The sequence below is a fragment of the Bos mutus genome, chromosome 24, assembly GCF_027580195.1.
Source record: "Bos mutus isolate GX-2022 chromosome 24, NWIPB_WYAK_1.1, whole genome shotgun sequence".
Classification (NCBI taxonomy): domain Eukaryota; kingdom Metazoa; phylum Chordata; class Mammalia; order Artiodactyla; family Bovidae; genus Bos; species Bos mutus.
The window spans coordinates 53,069,846-53,088,831 of record NC_091640.1 but is presented as its reverse complement, the minus strand read 5'-3'; the positions used below and the strand labels follow the sequence as shown (position 1 = coordinate 53,088,831).

General features: G+C 40.6%; 1 protein-coding gene across 1 annotated transcript in view; it reads right to left on the bottom strand.

The window, feature by feature from the left end:
* Positions 1-18,986, bottom strand: part of DCC (DCC netrin 1 receptor) — an 877,980-nt gene that overhangs the window by 40,268 nt on the left and 818,726 nt on the right. Inside the window, exon 27 of the mRNA XM_070361809.1 lies at positions 17,769-17,981. Within this exon, the coding sequence (XP_070217910.1) occupies positions 17,769-17,981 (213 nt within the window). The remainder of the gene's footprint in view (positions 1-17,768; positions 17,982-18,986) is intronic.

The following is an 18,986-nucleotide window of genomic DNA, read 5'->3' as shown; positions in this document are numbered from 1 at the left end:
AACCTACTTCTAAAAAATAGGTTATAGGATATCTTGTACTGGGCTTAGAAATAAGCCCATATTATCTTGGGTTTCTGACAACTATATAGGTATTTATTTTAGTCTTCCAGTGAAAAATAAAACTTTTTCCAGTTGGATGTGTTGGGATAATTCAAGTATGAAAGAAATGTAACCAATACCTCTTTGGAAAGGAAACTGAAAATGTGACAAAATAAAACTCAACAGAAATGTAAATGTTATATAGAGAACCTGGAAATGAACAAAGTCTATTTTTTCTTTTTCTCTGTGAAAGTATGCGTTATCATATCATGGGTATAAAGATCAGAGAAAAACACTAGGAAACTTCTGGAAAAGTAACTGTACATGTATGAAGGTTGAATGTTTATTTGTGATACTACTATTCACATAATCATTGACCCTTTATGTATATGAATCATAATACAGTTGTTCAGAAAACTAGGCTTTGGTTTCAGAAAGTCCTAGGTTCAAATTCTTGTCCTGCCATTTAAATACAATGTGATATTGAATGAATTATTTTATCCTTTCTGAGCCCCAAATTTGTCATGAATAAATTAGGAGAAATAATACTTCACTCTCTGTGTTTTTGTCAAGATTAAATGAGGCAGTAAAGTGATAGTTAAGTGCTTATTGGTAATCATCACTAATGAACTTTGCAAACATCCTCATCATGGTTCGAGCAGTTCACTTTTTCAGGAGCATCTACTGGGACCCACTACATATTAAATTTTACTGTTCAAGGGCTTTCCTGGTGGTTCAGTGGTAAAAAACCCGCCTGCCAATGCAGGAGGCACAGGCTAGATCCCTAGTCTGGGATGATCCCACGTGCTACAACGCAACTAAGCCCGCACGCCACCACTTCTGAAGCCCGCCCACCCAAGAGCCTGTGATCCGCAACGAGAAGCCTGCACATCGCAACGAAGAGTAGCCCCCACTCACCCCAAGTAGAGACAAGCCAGCAGCAACGAAGATCCAGAACAGCCAAAGTAAATAAATACATTTAAGAAGCTTTACTGTTATAGTAAAGGATATTGAAAATGAGTGTCTATCCCACTATATGTTGGTGTGTGAAGCTCAGTCACTAAGTGTGAACTATTTAATTAGAATTGTACTACATAAGAAATAGAGAAACTTTATGAGCTTTCTGAGATTTAACCCAGGAAAGAATTAGAGACAGTGCTGATTGTGTGGCATCTGGGAGACGATGAAGCTGGAGGAAGAGAGGGCGGCACCCGAGAGGTGGGATGGCCTCCACGTGGCAGAGGGGACCCCGAGTCAGCCTTCAGGACCTGGCTCCCGCCCTGTCTGTGAAACTTGGGAACTGAAGGGGAGAGGTGAGGGCAGGCCTCTCAGCCCCAAATTTGCAAACATTCAAAACATCAAGAGACCTAGGAAAATACATTTTAATACACTTTTCTCCAAGGTATTTTCCAATGTTACCTCATAGTTTCTGTCTCTGGTATGGTATTTCTCTGATGCAAATACTCATGCCCTAGCTAAGTGCTTGGGTAGCAACTTGTTTCCAGTTAAATTCAGAAGCTCTGATCCAAAACACAAACAAACAAAAAACCAAAAAGAGAGACATAGCAGGATGCAGGGAGAGAGAGAGAATGATTTTAATTGCTCCAACACTGACTGGAGAAACAGGTCATTTTTCTTTAAAAATCTTTCTCCCTCCTGCCACCCCTTTTTACCACAACCAAGCATCCTCAGGCACATATTTACTCCTTAGAATTATTTTATATCCAATAAATGATTTAGGATGAGATCTTTTAGGATATTATATGACTTCTTCACTCTTCAAATATTTTCATTTACTTCCTATTAAAAATTATCTCTGATTTACACTACTGCTGTTCATAGATTCACCTACCCTCATGACCACAAGAAGCAATTTTTAAAATATGTTTTACAGATTCTATATGCTGTTCATCCCAGTATGACACTGGCTGAATCAGAAATTTACATGGGATGGTGAGTCACTGTCTGGTGAAATGTGTGTGCCTCTTTTGGCAGTGCTTTCTACTGCACACCAGAAGGCGAGGTGCTGAAGATGGGTTATGATGACCCTCAGAACACAGGGTGTTGATGACAGCTTATGATGACCCCCAGAAGGCGAGGAGCTGATGACGGGTTATGATGATCCTCAGAACACAGGGTGTCGATGACGGGTTATGATGACCCCCAGAAGGCGAGGTGCTGATGACGGGTTATGATGACCCCCAGAAGGTGAGGTGCCGATGATGGGTTACGACGACCCTCAGAACACGGGGTGTCGATGACGGGTTATGATGAGCCTCAGAACACAGGGTGTTGATGACAGCTTATGATGACCCCCAGAAGGCGAGGTGCCGATGATGGGTTATGATGACCCTCAGAACACGAGGTACCGATTACGGGTTATGATGACCCTCAGAACACAGGGTGTTGATGACAGCTTATGATGACCCTCAGAACACAGGGTGTCGATGATGGGTTATGATGACCCTCAGAAGCTGAGGTACCAATGATGGGTTATGATGACCCTCAGAACATGAGGTACTGATGACGGGTTATGATGACCCCCAGAACACAGGGTGTCGATGACAGCTTATGATGACCCTCAGAACAAGGGGTGTCGATGATGGGTTATGATGACCCTCAGAACATGAGGTACCAATGATGGGTTATGATGACCCCCAGAACACGGGATGCCAATGACAGGTTATGATGACCCCCAGAAGGTGAGGTGCCAGTGATGGGTTATGATGACCCCTGTCAAATGACAACACATCTCTGTTTCCCACAGGAGCGTTTTGGAGAAAGTTTTTCCTAGAGAGTTATGGATCTCCTCTATTAGTTTTCATTTAGGCAACAAAAACGACTTTCAGAAGCAGGACCTCTTTTAAGATGTTTGTAAATACTAATCCGACTCAAGCAATGAAAAACGTACACAAAGACCCTGATGTTTCTACAAGAAAATGAACAACTTAATTTTTTAGAATTTCATTGAGCAGGGCAAAAGTGTTCTGCTCTTGGCCTTAGATCATAGAAGGTTACCTCAGCAAAAGACATCCTGGAATTGGTCTTGTTTAAAAACAAACAAACAAACAAAAAACCAAGACAAAACAAAAAAGGACTTTGGAATTTATTTTCCACAGAGACTAAAAGCAAGTGAATGACAAAATGGCAGCTTCAGATCAGATCAGTCGCTCAGTCGTGTCCAACTGTATGCGACCCCATGAATCGCAGCACGCCAGGCCTCCCCATCCATCACCAACTCCCGGAGTTCACTCAGACTCATGTCCATCAAGGCAGTGATGCCAACCAGCCATCTCATCCTCTGTCATCCCCTTCTCCTCCTGCCCCCAATCCCTCCCAGCATCAGAGTCTTTTCCAATGAGTCAACTCTTTGCATGAGGTGGCCAAAGTACTGGAGTTTCAGCTTTAGCATCATTCCTTCCAAAGAACACCCAGGGCTGATCTCCTTTAGAATGGACTGGTTGGATCTCCTTGCAGTCCAAGGGACTCTCAAGAGTCTTCTCCAACACCACAGTGGACATCACCAGATGGTCAACACCAAAATCATTGATTGATTATATTCTTTGCAGCCAAAGATGGAGAAGCTCTATACAGTCAGCAAAAATAAGACTGGGAGCTGACTGTGGCTCAGACCATGAACTCCTTATTGCCAAATTCAGACTGAAATTGAAGAAAGTAGGGAAAACCACTAGACCATTCAGGTATGACCTAAATCAAATCCCTTATGATTATACAGTGGAAGTGAAAAATAGATTTAACGGCCTAGATCTGATAGATAGAGTGCCTGATGAACTATGGAATGAGGTTCATGACATTGTACAGGAGACAGGGATCAAGACCATTCCCATAGAAAAGAAATGCAAAAAAGCAAAATGGCTGTCTGGGAGGCCTTACAAATAGCTGTGAAGAGAAGAGAAGCGAAAAGCAAGGGAGAAAAGGAAAGATATAAACATTTGAATGCAGAGGTCCAAAGAACAGCAAGAAGAGATAAGAAAGCCTTCTTCAGCGATTAATGCAAAGAAATAGAGGAAAACAACAGAATGGGAAAGACTAGAGATCTCTTCAAGAAAATCAGAGATACCAAAGGAACATTTCATGCAAAGATGGGCTCGATAAAGGACAGAAATGGTATGAACCTAACAGAAGCGGAAGATATTAAGAAGAGATGGCAAGAATACACAGAAGAACTGTACAAAAAAGATCTTCACGACCCAGATAATCACGATGGTGTGATCACTGACCTAGAGCCAGACATCCTGGAATGTGAAGTCAAGTGGGCCTTAGAAACATCACTACTCACAAAGCTAGTGGAGGTGATAGAATTCCAGTGGAGCTATTCCAAATCCTGAAAGACGATGCTGTGAAATGGCAGCTTAAGTGGCCCTTAACTTATTTACAAATAATGAACCATTTGAAACTTTAATGAAAGCTGTGAACCTACTCAATAGAAAAATACACAGAGAGAAATGTGAATTTAATTTCAAATGAATCATTAAACCCACAATTTCTCCCCTGAGCTCCAGTTGAAGAACATGTGATCAGTTTTAGAGTTTCACTACTCGAAATGTGATCTACAGAAGGGCAAAAGCAGCATTGCCTGGATACCTTCCTGGAATCTCAGGCCCTCTTCCGGATCTACTGAATCAGAACCTGTATTTTAGGAGGCTCTGAAGGTGATTCCTGGGCACCTAAGATTTGAGAAGCTCTGCTTACATAGTCACGTTCAGGAAGAATTTAGAATTAAAAATGTCTATCTCAAATCACGTTTGAAAATGACTCAGACTATAATATTCTTAGTAGAACATATATCTTATTTGTAAATGGATAAACCACAAGGTCTTACTGTATAACACAGGGTACTATATTCAATATCCTGAGATAAAACATGATGGATCAGAATATAGTAAAGAAAATATATATAAATATATGTATGTATATACATATATATGTCACTTTACTGAAATATTTATTAATTTACTGTACAGAAATCAACAATACTGTAAATCAACTATTACTTCAATTGGAAAAAAAACTTTTGAAAAGAACACATATTAGATGTAAGTGAAAAGACAAAGGTTTAATATTTTATATGTGTTGATGAAAAATGTCCTTTTCCTACTTTATGGTCCTCATTTCTTACTCTTTGCCCTACAATTGTCTTTGCAGAAGGTTAGGGCCTGGAATAGCTAAGCTGGAAGGGAGAGCTGGGACTTAGGAAGTTCCAGAGGCTTTAGTCACATTAAATTGGTTCATGATGAGAAGCAATTCAGGAGATGCAGGGTTTATAAGTGAGAGGAAGTCAGGCATGTTACCATCAAATCTGAACACCTACTGGATATAAATCCTTAGTGGGCTTGAGGAACAGACATTCATAACAATAGGCGGAGAGACAGATTAAGAAATTGCAGGGGGAATGCTGTTTAATGCGGTTTGGTCATTTACCGGGGCTGTTGGGAAACAGCTTCCTGGCTGTTGGATGGACTTATGATTTAAGAGCAAGGCCTGCTTAACTGAAAGAGTCTATGCTGCTCTCTAGACATACGAAATGATATTCAGACCGGTCTGGGCAGCTGTTGTGAAATTCTCAAGGCCATTCTGTGTTCCAAGCCAGGAAGGGCCCATTTCATTGACTGCTCCTTCTGTGGTGAAATTCAACCCGCAGAATTTGGATCTTGTGTAGCCACTGAATCAGTAAAATGTACTTGTAACCCTTCCACATGACCGTATTGCTTCTTACCATAAGGCACTGGAAAATTCACTGGGCCCAATTTATAAGGTAATGTGGTCTCCAGATTATATGGAATCAGAAGCTCCTGGATTCAGTGCTAACATTTCTAACTAGCATCGTTCATATTTACAGGCTCTGACTCCCTTGGGAAAATGAAATTCTTTCCAGGCTAGATTTTATTCTCTGCATTTATCGTTGTGGAAAATGGAAGCACAGAGGTTAAATAACTTATATAAGGACAACCTAGCCAGTGAGCAGGGGAGCTGGGTCCTGCTGCTGCTACTGCTAAGTCACTTCAGTCGTGTCCGACTCTGTGTGACCCCACAGACGGCAGCCCACCAGGCTCCCCAGTCCCTGGGATTCTCCAGGCAAGAACACTGGAGCGGGTTGCCATTTCCTTCTCCAATGCATGAAAGTGAAAAGTGAAAGTGAAGTCGCTCAGTCGTGTCTGACTCTTAGCGACCCCATGGACTGCAGCCTACCAGGCTCCTCCATCCATGGGATTTGCCAGGCAAGAGTACTGGAGTGGGGTGCCACTGCCTTCTCCAGCTGGGTCCTAGTGGAGTTTTATCATTTTCTTCCTGAAGTTCTCTTTCAGTCATAGTCTGCTCTTGCCAAAGACTGGCTGAATTCTCATCACATGAAGCCTTTCTGCCCTTAGTCCTGCACCACGGCAGGCATCAGCTCACACTTGTGGGTCCAAAGCACTCTGTTTCTATTAACTAACTGTGGTACCATTCCAGAGAGGAGCCAAGAAGAGAACAGATAACTATAATTTAAATGCAACACCTCCTGAACCTAAAGGTTAAACCAGCAATCTCAGACTTTAAAGATATAGAAAGTGAACACATTATTGTAGCTTGAAATATGCTGTTTTCTATTAAAAAAAAAACATGACTCAGATGACCACAGAAGTAGAAAGATATAAACTGGGTAAGAGGATGGGATACAAACAGCTGACTCATTGGAAAAAACCCTGATGCTGGGAAAGATTGAAGGCAGAAGGAGAAGAGGGCGACAGAGGGTGAGATGTTTGGATGGCATCACTTATTCAATGGACATGACCTTGGGCAAACTCCAGGAGACAGTGGAGGACAGGGAAGCCTGGTGTGCCGCAGTCCATGGGGTCGCAAAGAGTCGGACATGACTTAGTGATGGAGCAACAACAGCGAGAGGATAGGAAATGTAAAAGAAGAATATTTAAGGGCAATTTGGAGTAGATACAAAAAGAGTAGTTGTTTTAAGTACCATCAAGTGAATTGGGCTTACCGATCACTGTTTTGCAACAACTTAAAAAAAAAAAAAAGTTTTTTGGAATCCCTTTACCACAAAAGATAAAGGCATTCTCCTCTGAGAGCTTCAATACCCCAGTAAATAAGAGATTCTGGCAATAAGAACATCAATCCTCTTGCAAACCTAAGATGAAAGTCTACACTATGAAGCATACAAGATGCTTTAACATGGCACTTGAATTTCCCATCAAGTCCCTGCCAGTAAACATTATAAACATTCAGAAGAAGTAGGACCTTTAAATGGTTTTTACACATTCTTTCAGATATCACAGGTCATATCTTTAGAAATAGTTTGCTCATGGTTAAATTTTCACTTATTCACAGAGATGTTTTCGGCGTGTTTGATTTTTCACAACACACTTTTAATAATCTGTTAACAATTTTTCCCTGCTCCCACAGAAAGCAACTGGAATCTGACACAAATTGATGAACTATATGGAACTCTGTCAAATGCTTAGAAGATTTAAGATGCATGGTGTGTAGCTCAGAATCTTTATTCAAGGCAAATCTTTCTCTTACTCATGCTCTTTAACAATGCAAAGAAGAAACACAGAAAGAATGCCTACCTTTACGACTGTAGTAATTGAGATTGCTCGGTTTCATGTTTCATTTTTCTTTGAAGAGGAATGCTGATATAATTTCACAGATGAGAATAAGCAGAATTCAGGAGAGCATAATTCCATAATATTACAGCAAAATGGAGAGAAGACATTATTTGCACTGAGCTTCACTCCCCTTTCTGTAGTAATTTAAAGGGGACACAGTTTTTCTTCATGTACTATGTGTATTTATTTTCACAAAGTTAAGTTACTGAATAGAACTTCCAGAGGTGGTGGCTTAGTATTACTTTTTCCCACTTTATGTAATTTAATTCAACTTTACCAGAAGGTGTTATTCATAGTTCAGGCCATTTAGCATTTTATGATCAAATGGTCATGAATTTGGGAATTGTTTCATCTTATATGCATTTATCGGAGAAGGCAATGGCACCCCACTCCAGTACTCTTGCCTGGAGAATCCCATGGACGGAGGAGCCTGGTAGGCTGCAGTCCATGGGGTCGCTAAGAGTCAGACACGACTGAGTGACTTCACTTTCACTTTTCACTTTCATGCATTGGAGAAGGAAATGGCAACCCACTCCGGTGTTCTTGCCCGGAGAATCCCACGGACGGGGAAGCCTGGTGGGCTGCCGTCTATGGGGTCACACAGAGTTCGACACGACTGAAGTGACTTAGCAGCAGTAGTAGCAGCATATGCATTTATTATAAATATCTAACCCTTTTCAGTTCAGTTCAGTTGCTCAGTCGTGTCCGACTCTTTGCGACCCCATGAATTGCAGCACACCAGGCCTCCCTGTCCATCACCAACTCCCGGAGTTCACTCAGACTCATGTCCATCGAGGCAGTGATGCCATCCAGCCATCTCATGCTCTGTCGTCCCCTTCTCCTCCTGCCCCCAATCCCTCCCAGCATCAGAGTCTTTTCCAATGAGTCAACTCTTTGCATGAGGTGGCCAAAGTACTGGAGTTTCAGCTTTAGCATCATTCCTTCCAAAGAAATCCCAGGGCTGATCACCTTTAGGATGGACTGGTTGGATTTCCTGGCAGTCCAAGGGACTCTCAAGAGTCTTCTCCAACACCACAGTTCAAAAGCATCAATTCTTTGGCGCTCAGCCTTCTTCATAGTCCAACTCTCACATACATACATGACCACTGGAAAAACCATAGCCTTGACTAGACGAACCTTTGTTGGCAAAGTAATGTCTCTGCTTTTGAATATGCTATCTAGGTTGGTCATAACTTTCCTTCCAAGTCTTTTAATTTCATGGCTTCAGTCACCATCTGCAGTGATTTTGGAGCCCCCAAAAATAAAGTCTGACACTGTTTCCACTGTTTCCCCATCTATTTCCCATGAAGTGATGGGACCTGATGCCATGATCTTCGTTTTCTGAATGTTGAGCTTTAAGCCAACTTTTTCACTCTCCATTTTCACTTTCATCAAGAGGCTTTTTAGTTCCTCTTCACTTTCTGCCATAAGGGTGGTGTCATCTGCATATCTGAGGTGATTGTTATTTCTCCTGGCAATCTTGATTCCAGCTTGTGCTTCTCCCAGCCCAGCGTTTCTCATGATGTACTCTGCATATAAGTTAAATAAGCAGGGTGACAATATACAGCCTTGACGTACTCCTTTTCCTATTTGGAACCAGTCTGTTGTTCCATGTCCAGTTCTAACTGTTGCTTCTTGACTGGCATACAAATTTATCAGGAGGCACTTTTGCCAACTCCCAAATTGCCTTGCTTCACCTATAATAATCACTAGAGTTGAAATTGAAGACCTGAATTTAATTTCTGGCTCTTACTTTGTTATTCTATTCTGACAAACTCTACAAATATTTAGTGAGTGTCCATTATGTGTAAGGGTTTGTATAAAGGTCAAACAACAAACACATATGAGCCTGAAACAGGACAAATTATTCAACCTCTTTGCATCAATAATGGTGATAATAGTTACTTTGCAGGTAGGCAGGAATTCACTTGAGAATATCCTTTACAAATTGTAAATGGTGACAAAATGTAAAGTATTAACCCTACTAGTTTCTCCTAAGCTAATTTTTAAAAGGCACTTTGACCCTCAAGAATATTTTGTAAATAATAAAATCTCTATAGTGGTAGTTAATCATGTGACTGATCAGGTTCTTAGGTAACAGGAAAGGAAAAACTGCTGCCTTGAAAACAACCTATTCTTCACCCTTTCTCTCATCATTTTCTATCACTCACAAGGCCACCACTCCCCAGTATAATCAAAGGACCGTCTTCTTAGATTATATGCTTCAAACTATATTGTCTACTATGTCATAGATTTGTTTTTATTTTCTCTACAGTTTGATCCCCCAGGTTGGGAAGATCCCTTGGAGAAGAAAATGGCAATCCACTCCAATATTGTTGCCTGGAAAAGTCCCTAGACAGAGGATCTGGCAGGTCACAGTCTGTGGGGTCACAAGAAGTTAGACGCGACTGAGCGCACAGACACATGACTATCTAGCTGGCAATGCAGTGATTTAACCCAGAGTCAGACTGCACGCTGTTGATAATTAGCTTCAATTTAATTGTGATCTAACAATTCTTGCCTCTAAAAAGCAGAGACATTACTTTGCCAACAAAGGTCCATCTAGTCAAGGCTATGGTTTTTCCAGTAGTCATGTATGGATGTGAGAGCTGGACTATAAAGAAAGCTGAACGCCAAAGAATTGATGCCTTTGAACTGTGGTGTTGGAGAAGACTCTTGAGAGTCCCTTGGACTGCAAGGAGATCCAACCAGTCCATTCTAAAGGAGATCAGTCCTGGGTGTTCATTGGAAGGACTGATGTTGAAGCTGAAACTCCAATACTTTGGCCACCTGATGCGAGGAGCTGACTCATTTGAAAAGACTCTGATGCTGGGAAAGATTGAGGGCAGGAGGAGAAGGGGACAACAGAGGATTAGATGGTTGGATAGCATCACTGACTCAAAGTACATGAGTTTGGGTAAACTCCGGGAGTTGGTGATGGACAGGGAGGCCTGGCATGCTGTGGTTCATGGGGTCACAAATAGTCGGTCACGACTAAGCGACTGAACTGAACAATTCTTGGTACAATATTTTCTCTTATTTTTTTTAATTGTGCCAAAGTTTGATCAAAAGGGCTCAATTTTGACTCAATGGTGCTCATTTGCCCCCTCTTCCCAATAGCTTTTTGAAATTCTAAAAAATACCAGCCGTTTCTTTTTTCACTCTCATTGACTTTCACATGTTCTGACCCACAATCTGAGTAATAGTCTCACATGCGTTAACTTTTATCTTTGCTTTACACTCCCTTCTGTGCATTTGAATTTTATGATTGGACTCCAAAGCCATGGTTCTCCATGGTGTGTGGTGCTGAAAGCACCAGATGCCAGCTCTCTGGCCCCTTGCCCTACTGTCAAGGGATCTGGCAGGCTGGACAGTTGAGTTTAACAGGAGCTATGTCAGAGTTCCTGGCTTAGTATCTCCCTTTCTCCATCTAGTCTACATAAAAGAAGAAAACATTTACTCAGATACTAAGCTAAATAATTCAACCTGCCTGCTATCAACCAATTCTTTCTGAGGGATATTTAATAACTAGAATCATCCTAGAAACCCAACTGTATAAAAAAAAGTCAATCTAAAATAGCTACTCGCATCACTACATGCTAGCTAAAATGCTTGCTTTTTCTTCAGTGTTCTATCTCTCTGAATTCTGTAAACTTGACCAACAGCTCAACTCTTGACCTTGGGCGAGCCACTTAACCTTTTTGGGCTTCAGTTTTGTTATTTATAAGTGAGGTACCAGTCACATGGCTTACTTATAAAGTTTCCTAAAGTTGCTTCTAGAAATTCCTCTCTTTGAGGCAGTTAGCAGAGATTTTTCCTAAATCCTGGAACACCATGCTAAAGGAAAAAGTATTTTATTAAAACATCAAGTAGGTTTCAGTGTTACAAATATTGGTGACGTATAAAGCAAATTTGACTTAATTGCATTTTGTGTGCATGTTAAGTCGCATCAGTCGTGTCTGACTCTTTGCGCCCTTTGGACTGTAGCCTGCCAGACTCCTCTGTCCATGGGATTCTCCAGGCAATAATACTGGAATGGGTTGCCATGCCCTTCTCCAGGGGATCCTCCTGACCCATGGATCAAACACACGTCACTTATGTCTCCTGCACTGGTAGGCAGGTTCTTTACTACAAGCACCATCCTGACCCAGGGATTGAACCTGGGTCTTCTGCATTGCAGTCAGATTCTTTACTGTCTTAGCCACCAGGAAAGAGCCAACTACATTTTACCAAGGAGTAATTTAGAATGACTAGACCAAATCAAATCAAATCAAATTTCACCTATTAAAAAACTAATCTGTTAGACATGAGGACAGGACAATTTAGAAGGTACCTACAAAGAAAGCAACCCCCTGCCCAAGCACAAAAAACAAAAACATACAGAGAGCTGAGCTTACACATGAGATACAGCATAGTAGGGGGCGGTGTAATTTTCTCCTCTGAAACTGATTGATGGTATCGGCTCCAATAACATCAAATCAACACATCTCTCCTACTTAACTGTGCCAATGATTTATTTGCTCTGACTGGCCTGGAAAGTGACCTTCTTGTTCTACCTGCTGAAGAATGTCTGACCCCCCAAGACCTTTGCCCATGGCTGATTTCAGCAAAATGGAACACTCAGGTGGAATCCTGATGAACACCCACAACGGTGGTGCACATGTGGCTCAGGGAAGGAACTGAACTAATGTATTACAGTAATTTATCGGCAGTTCTGTGTGACAGCATATTTACAGAAATGAGGCCTGCCAAAAAGATCAGGTTATAGCAGGAACACATGATTTCCCAGCCAGCCATAAAATACAAATCAAATGCCTTTTCTGCCCGCTGTCAGCCACCTCCACCCACTCCTTGTCCCCAACCCTCAGACAAATTGAAGCACATGCCACAATTTGCAGAGGGAAAATCAAACTCAATTTCGCAGTACAATGAAGTGAGTTTTGGTCTTGTCATGTCCACTGACATATTGATCCCTAGAAGACTGAAAAGAGGATGCCCTGGTTTTCCCTTTATAAATAAAAACATGTAGAGATGCAGTGTGTAAGTGGATGACAGTGAAGCATGCATACAGCTTTACAAAGATGCAAGAACCCCAGGAGACCAGTGTTGTAAACAGCACTACAATATAAAAGTCACTATTTAAGAGGTCACGTTTTCTTTCCCTTTAGAATTACAGCCTTGCAAGACAAATGGTCCCCTAATCCAGGTTCATTTAAAGTGCAGCTGATCAGTTCACAGCTAAAGGGAATTTTCACTAGTGAAGGAAAAAAAAAATAGCCTATCTTGGCCCTTTGTAGAATTTATGTCAGATCTATAAGGCCATAAGCCCAGTGCTCCATCAAGCATTTTCTATTTAATCTGAAAGGAGACTAAGCCAAATCACTTATATGGCCACATCTGTGATTTGCAAAATGTAGTATTTGCAGCCTCCCTGATATGTGTAAAGACCACACAGTTATTCACATCTATAGGTGAAGCATTAAGAAATGGAACCACTTTATCATGAGGTGATGATCAAATTGTAAGAAATATCATAAAACGCCCTATGCTATGCTATGCTAAGTCACTTCAGTCGTGTCCGACTCTGTGCAACCCCATAGATGGCAGCCCACCAGGCTCCCTGAGTGTAGTAAAGCTAAATTTCTAATCGTGGAAGGAAAACATAAATGATGGAATAATCTGTGTTTTCAGGTAGGTAGAGGTAGAATGTCAGTCATTATGATAATAGGATGACTTTCTAATTACCATTTATTATAGAAATCCTGCAAATCTCTGTGCAACTGCAGGGATACCATTGCTGCACATTATGCGGAGAAGGGGACAACAGAGGGTGAGATGGTTGGATGACATCACTGACTCAATGGACATGAGTTTGAGGAAACTCTGGGAGTTGGTGAAGGACAGGGAAGCTTGGTGTGCTGCAGTCCATGAGGTTGCAGAGTCAGACACGACTGAGTGACTAAACAACAAATAAATCATATAAAACTACTGCAAACATAGCTTTGCGTGCCTTTTTGGGAGGCAAGCTGAGGCACAGGTCGATAATACTGCCCAAGAAAAACCATACACAGGAACCTGAGAAGAAAAAAGAACTTCTTCCCCGATCCTAATTTAAATGATTTCAAACCAGAAGGGGCTTCTCATTGGGTATGATATTTCAAAATTACGGCGATGCCTCACATTACCATATCTAAAGTAACTACTTGTAGTAAGTAAAGATAAATTCATTAGTAATTATGAGGTCTTTTATTATGAAACTCAGAGTAAAATTACTTGAGGTATTGTTTTTAACCCAAAAAGAGAAAGACTTGACATCATCCATCAGTTTGACTCAAGCAATGATTTTCTGAGAATTAAAATTTGTCGAAAGCTCTAAGTATTTCATCTTTTAGAATAAGAAGCATGTAGTTAATGTCACAGCTAATACATTTGTCAGTCTGCTAATTTTCTGTTTCTATTAGAATAAGTAAACATCAGCCCTTTCTTAACAGCATACTACTTACCATGTGTCAGGAGCAATGCAGGGAGAACTTATTTGAAAATCATGCAGTAACAGGAGTCACAGGGAGACAATGGAGAAAGACAAAAAGGGAAAGGCATTTAATAATGCCCCAGTGACAGTGGGGGTGGGCCTCAGGTGAGTGGGGGCGGATGGCATTTAAAGGGGAACTATGGCTTTATACAAAATCAATCCCCCAGCAAGTCAAAGACACTGGAAAATTTTAAAGAAAAGGTAGTTTATAAGAAATCATTCCACTAAAATAAGAACAATATTAAAATAAATGTAGACTTATAAATATGGAGGGGAAATAAAGGAAAATGAGATCTTGCCCACACGACATTAGAACAGAAAGGCTCTTCAAATACGCTCAGTATTTGAGAGAATAGGTGTAGAGACAAAAGAAAAACCTCTCTGACCCATCTTTTAAAGATATAATACACTCATTCATGCTGCATTGAGTATATTTTGTTTTAGACAGCTTTGGTTTCACGTAACTAGAATAATAATAATAAAAAAAACTAGTAAATGACCATGATAAGCGCTTTGTTCTGCCTCTTATTGGGTGTTCTTTCTAAAATTGGGATCACTGGGTCACTTGGGGGTCATTTTTTGTTACTATAGGTCACTTGGAACATCAGTTTATTTCCAGATTTTGTGTTCCAAACCCACTATTACTGCCACTGCAGAATTTTCATTTAAAATGGACTTCTGAATATCATTTCCATCTTTTTTTCTCTGCATAACACAGTTCCTAAAATAAAAACACTTTTACTTCAAAATAGAATATCAACAATATAAAGTACTACAGCATTTTAGTTTCTTGGTGTTATAAAATTGGTATTCTCAGGATAAAATAGTTAAATATCTCTAGAAGAAATGGACGAATTCTCAGAACGGTACAATCTCTCAAGACTGAACCAGGGAGAAACAGAAAATATGAACAGACCCATTCCAAGCACTGAAATTGAATCAGCATTTTAAAAATTCTCAACAAGTAAAAGTTCAGGACCAGATGGCTTCACAAGTGAATTCTACCAAACATTAGAGAAGAGTTAACACCTATTGTTCAGAAGCTATCCAAAAAAATTCCAGAAAAATGAATACGTCTGAACTCACTCTATGAGGCCAGCATCATTGTGAAATGAAAACCAAAGATGTCACACAAAAAAGGAAAATTATAGGCCAATATCACTGATAAAGACAGATGTGAAAATTCTCAACAAAATACTACAAAACAGAATCCAATAATACATTAAAAGGATCATATACCTTGATCAAGTGGGATTTATCCTAGGGATGCAAGGATTTTTCAATATCCACTATTTAATCAATGTGATACACCAGAGTACCAAATTGAAGAATAAAAACCATGAAATCATTTAAATAGGTGTAGAAAAAGCTTCTGATAAAATTCTCATCTTCTCTCACTCATCAAAATGCGAGGGAACAAACCTTGTGAGAAAATGGTATTTCCCAACTCAGAATTATTTCAGACGTTTCCCATTTTTTTCTTTTTATCAGCTTTAGACTGATTTAATTTAATAGGCTTTAAAAATTATCTTTGCTTTTGTCATTAAATGAGTTAGACATAAACCAAGAGTTACAAATGAGTTCCTAAAAGTTCAGAACCCCTGCTTTCTACAATCAAAAAGAGTGGGAAAAGAAGCCTTGCTCCCTAGCTGTGTAGATTTAAATATACTATTTAAATGCTCTTTATTACAATTTCCTTATCCTTGAAATAGGTTTAAAAAAGGCACAACCTCACAAGGTTTTGAGGACCACATAGCACACTACAAGCCTTCAGAAGCATATAGGTCGCATAGCACGTGTTCAGTAAAGGTTAGTTATTAGTAGTAGTCGCAATTAACCTGCCATCTATCCTGAATACCAGTGTCCTCCAAGATCATTTCCCTTAGTTGGCATTTCAGTGGAAAGTGCGTATAGCCAGAAATCACCAGGCAGCATGTTCTTGACACAGGAATTTCCTGAAATAAATTTTCTTGCTTCAAATTGTTCCTGTCTCAAATAGCAAAGACCTCACAGCTTTGGGGCAATATCAAGTAGCGGATTCACCAAATCATGTGTATGTGGGATATATGTGTGGCTAGCAGAAGAAGAGATTGGACAATACTGACTTGCTTCAAATCCTAGTGTGGCCTTCTTTGGGGCTAGAAGAGCCATCTCCAGTGAAATGAAACCATAACCTACAGTGAACTTGTGTGTCAGAGAAGACCCCATTCTGCCCAGGCGCGACAGGCAGCTCGCATCTCAAGGGAGGGAGGTCCGCAGCCCTCCTGGGTTCTACTCCACCTCCCAGAGTTGGGTAGCTGAGCAGCCATACTAGACTCCACACGAATGGTGAGAAACCAGATACTCACAAATCCATCGGCGTGATGCCAGGAACAAGATAGAGTCTTAATGTTAGTATAAATTTAAGATTCATAATTGCAGCCTCATTTTTCCTAGTGTCAGCAGGTTTGTGCACTAATGTAGTGGCTAAAACTGCTCTGGGTATGTAGCTGAATACAGAACTAACTCAAAGGTATCTGTACAATGGCTGATTGGTCCATGCAGCTACCTGTGTCTATTAAGGGGGCATCTCGCTTTACATGGAATTATTGAACTTAATTGTCTTGTGCCTAATATGCTGGGGTTGTCAAGAATGATGCCGATATCCCAAATAACTTTAAGCCCTATGTAGTTCTTTATGTACTTACTTATCTAGCTACTGACCTTTCTTTCATCTTATCTATTTATTCCTCCTCCCCTGCTCCCCTCCTCCTCTTTCTCATCTTTTTTCTTTTCCTTCTCCACCTTCCTTCCTCCTCCTCCTCCTCTCCCCATCTCTGTACCCCCTGATTCTCCCTAATCCATAACAGAAACTAAAAGGAGCTCTGGTTCAATGGAGCCAATGGATGCTAGCCAAGGTAACAGCATGAGCACTGCCTTGGGAATTAGGGACTCAGGTTCTTCTCTCTGCATCTGCATTTCTTAGAAAGGAAACACAGATATTGATTCCTATCTAAGTTTGGGTTTCTATTTTTTTATTGTTATTTCTTATATACTCTTATAATACTTATTTAATATTATTTCTATATTTCTTTATTTCTAAAATTAGGAGATTAGACTCTACGCTGGTTTGATGCTCCTTTCTGGCCTTGGAACTCTAAGAACCCCTGGGAGATGACAATTGAAAGGAGCAAAACAGAATTATGAGATTTACATACATTTCTCTAAAAAGTGATTTTCACAGACTTCTGTACCTTGAACTCTAATTTTGCAGTCTAGCTTTAAATCTGACAACCCATGTAGCAGAAAGTCCAGTATTCTCTATTGGGCATATCTATAGCACATATTATAAGTACTGAACTGATATTCAGCATCAATGAATCACTTTCCAAAGGAATGAAAGGCACCAAATCAGCCAGCTGCTTATGAGGCAAATACTTAAAAGCTGCACCACAAAAATCAGCCAAAGACACGAGTGCACTGGGCACGTGATCAGCATCCGAAAGATACATCCGAGCCTTCTCAGGAAGCCTCAGCACTTACACAGAGCCACCAAGAACAAAGCTTCTAAATGCAGACAAATGGGCACTTACCTGACTGAGACAGAAGTGGTGTATAAGGGACTTTCGGTTCTATTGCACTCATTGGCGGAGGTAGCAAAGGGTTGGCGAAGCTGCGGAGGGGGTGAGTTGGACGAACACAGGCCGTGGGGATGGTTCTGCTGGGTGCCTCCTCACTGCTGGGATGCTCAGGCTGCGCTGGGGGCAACATGGGTGGCTGTTGGGTGGCTGGTCCTTCGCTCACCGCTGCAATAAACACAGTAGAAGCCACTCATTATTCCACAACAAAGTGGGCTTTCTCTAAGTCACTGGAACAGTTCAGAGAGTTGTGCCAGGATGTGGCCAATCTATTCTTCACATTTAAGAACATCTGCATCCCACTATCCTTTTGTGTTTATGGGATGTGTTAAGCACTGCCCCTTTAAACAGAAGAAACAGACCCAGTAGGAGAGGCCTGTATCTTCTAGGATGAATAGTAAAAGATACACAGTGCTGACTGTATTGCCTGAATTGTCTGGGCCCTGCAATCATAAGTGATGGAGCGAGAAAAGAGAGTTATTTCTCCTTTCATAAGTAGCAATGTCAGTGAAATTCAATGTACCAAACCAGGCTACAGCTGCATTATTGTCTACTAGCCAATATGCCAATTTTTCTGTGATTTAAACATGCCATGTCAGCTATCAAACACAGCAGAGTTACCGGGTGCTCAAGGCATTGCTAATAAAATGATGCAAATAATAACCATTGTCGTTATCTTCTGAAACAAAATAGATGCCCATCAATCTAAGAAGTTACATGCGAGATGACTTCGCTGAAACAAGTTGCCTGAATGCAGAATTGCAGTTTTTCCCCTTTGGTAGCAAACCTTGTAATTTTCATTCAGATTACTATGGTTGAAGAGGCTTCACATAGTTGTTTGTGACAGCCTTTGGCTATTTGGACAATTTTGTGTGTAGAAACACACCTTTTTCTCCAAAGAACACAGTTGAGTTGTACTAAAATATTGGCCAGGCAGTTTTTCATGCTAAGAACACTGTGATTTGACTTTGTGCATTCATCTTCAGTCAACAGATCCAAGTTAAATTGAAAATGAACAGAGCTTCATAGTAGGTATAAGTGTGGATCAAAGAAGAATATTTCTGATTATTTCTTAAGAAAGTACTATTGGGTAAAGGTGGAAAAAAATGCAGCAATAGAAGATAATCTCTTACCTTTGAAAGAGAATTTCTAAGCAGGTAATATCTCAAGATA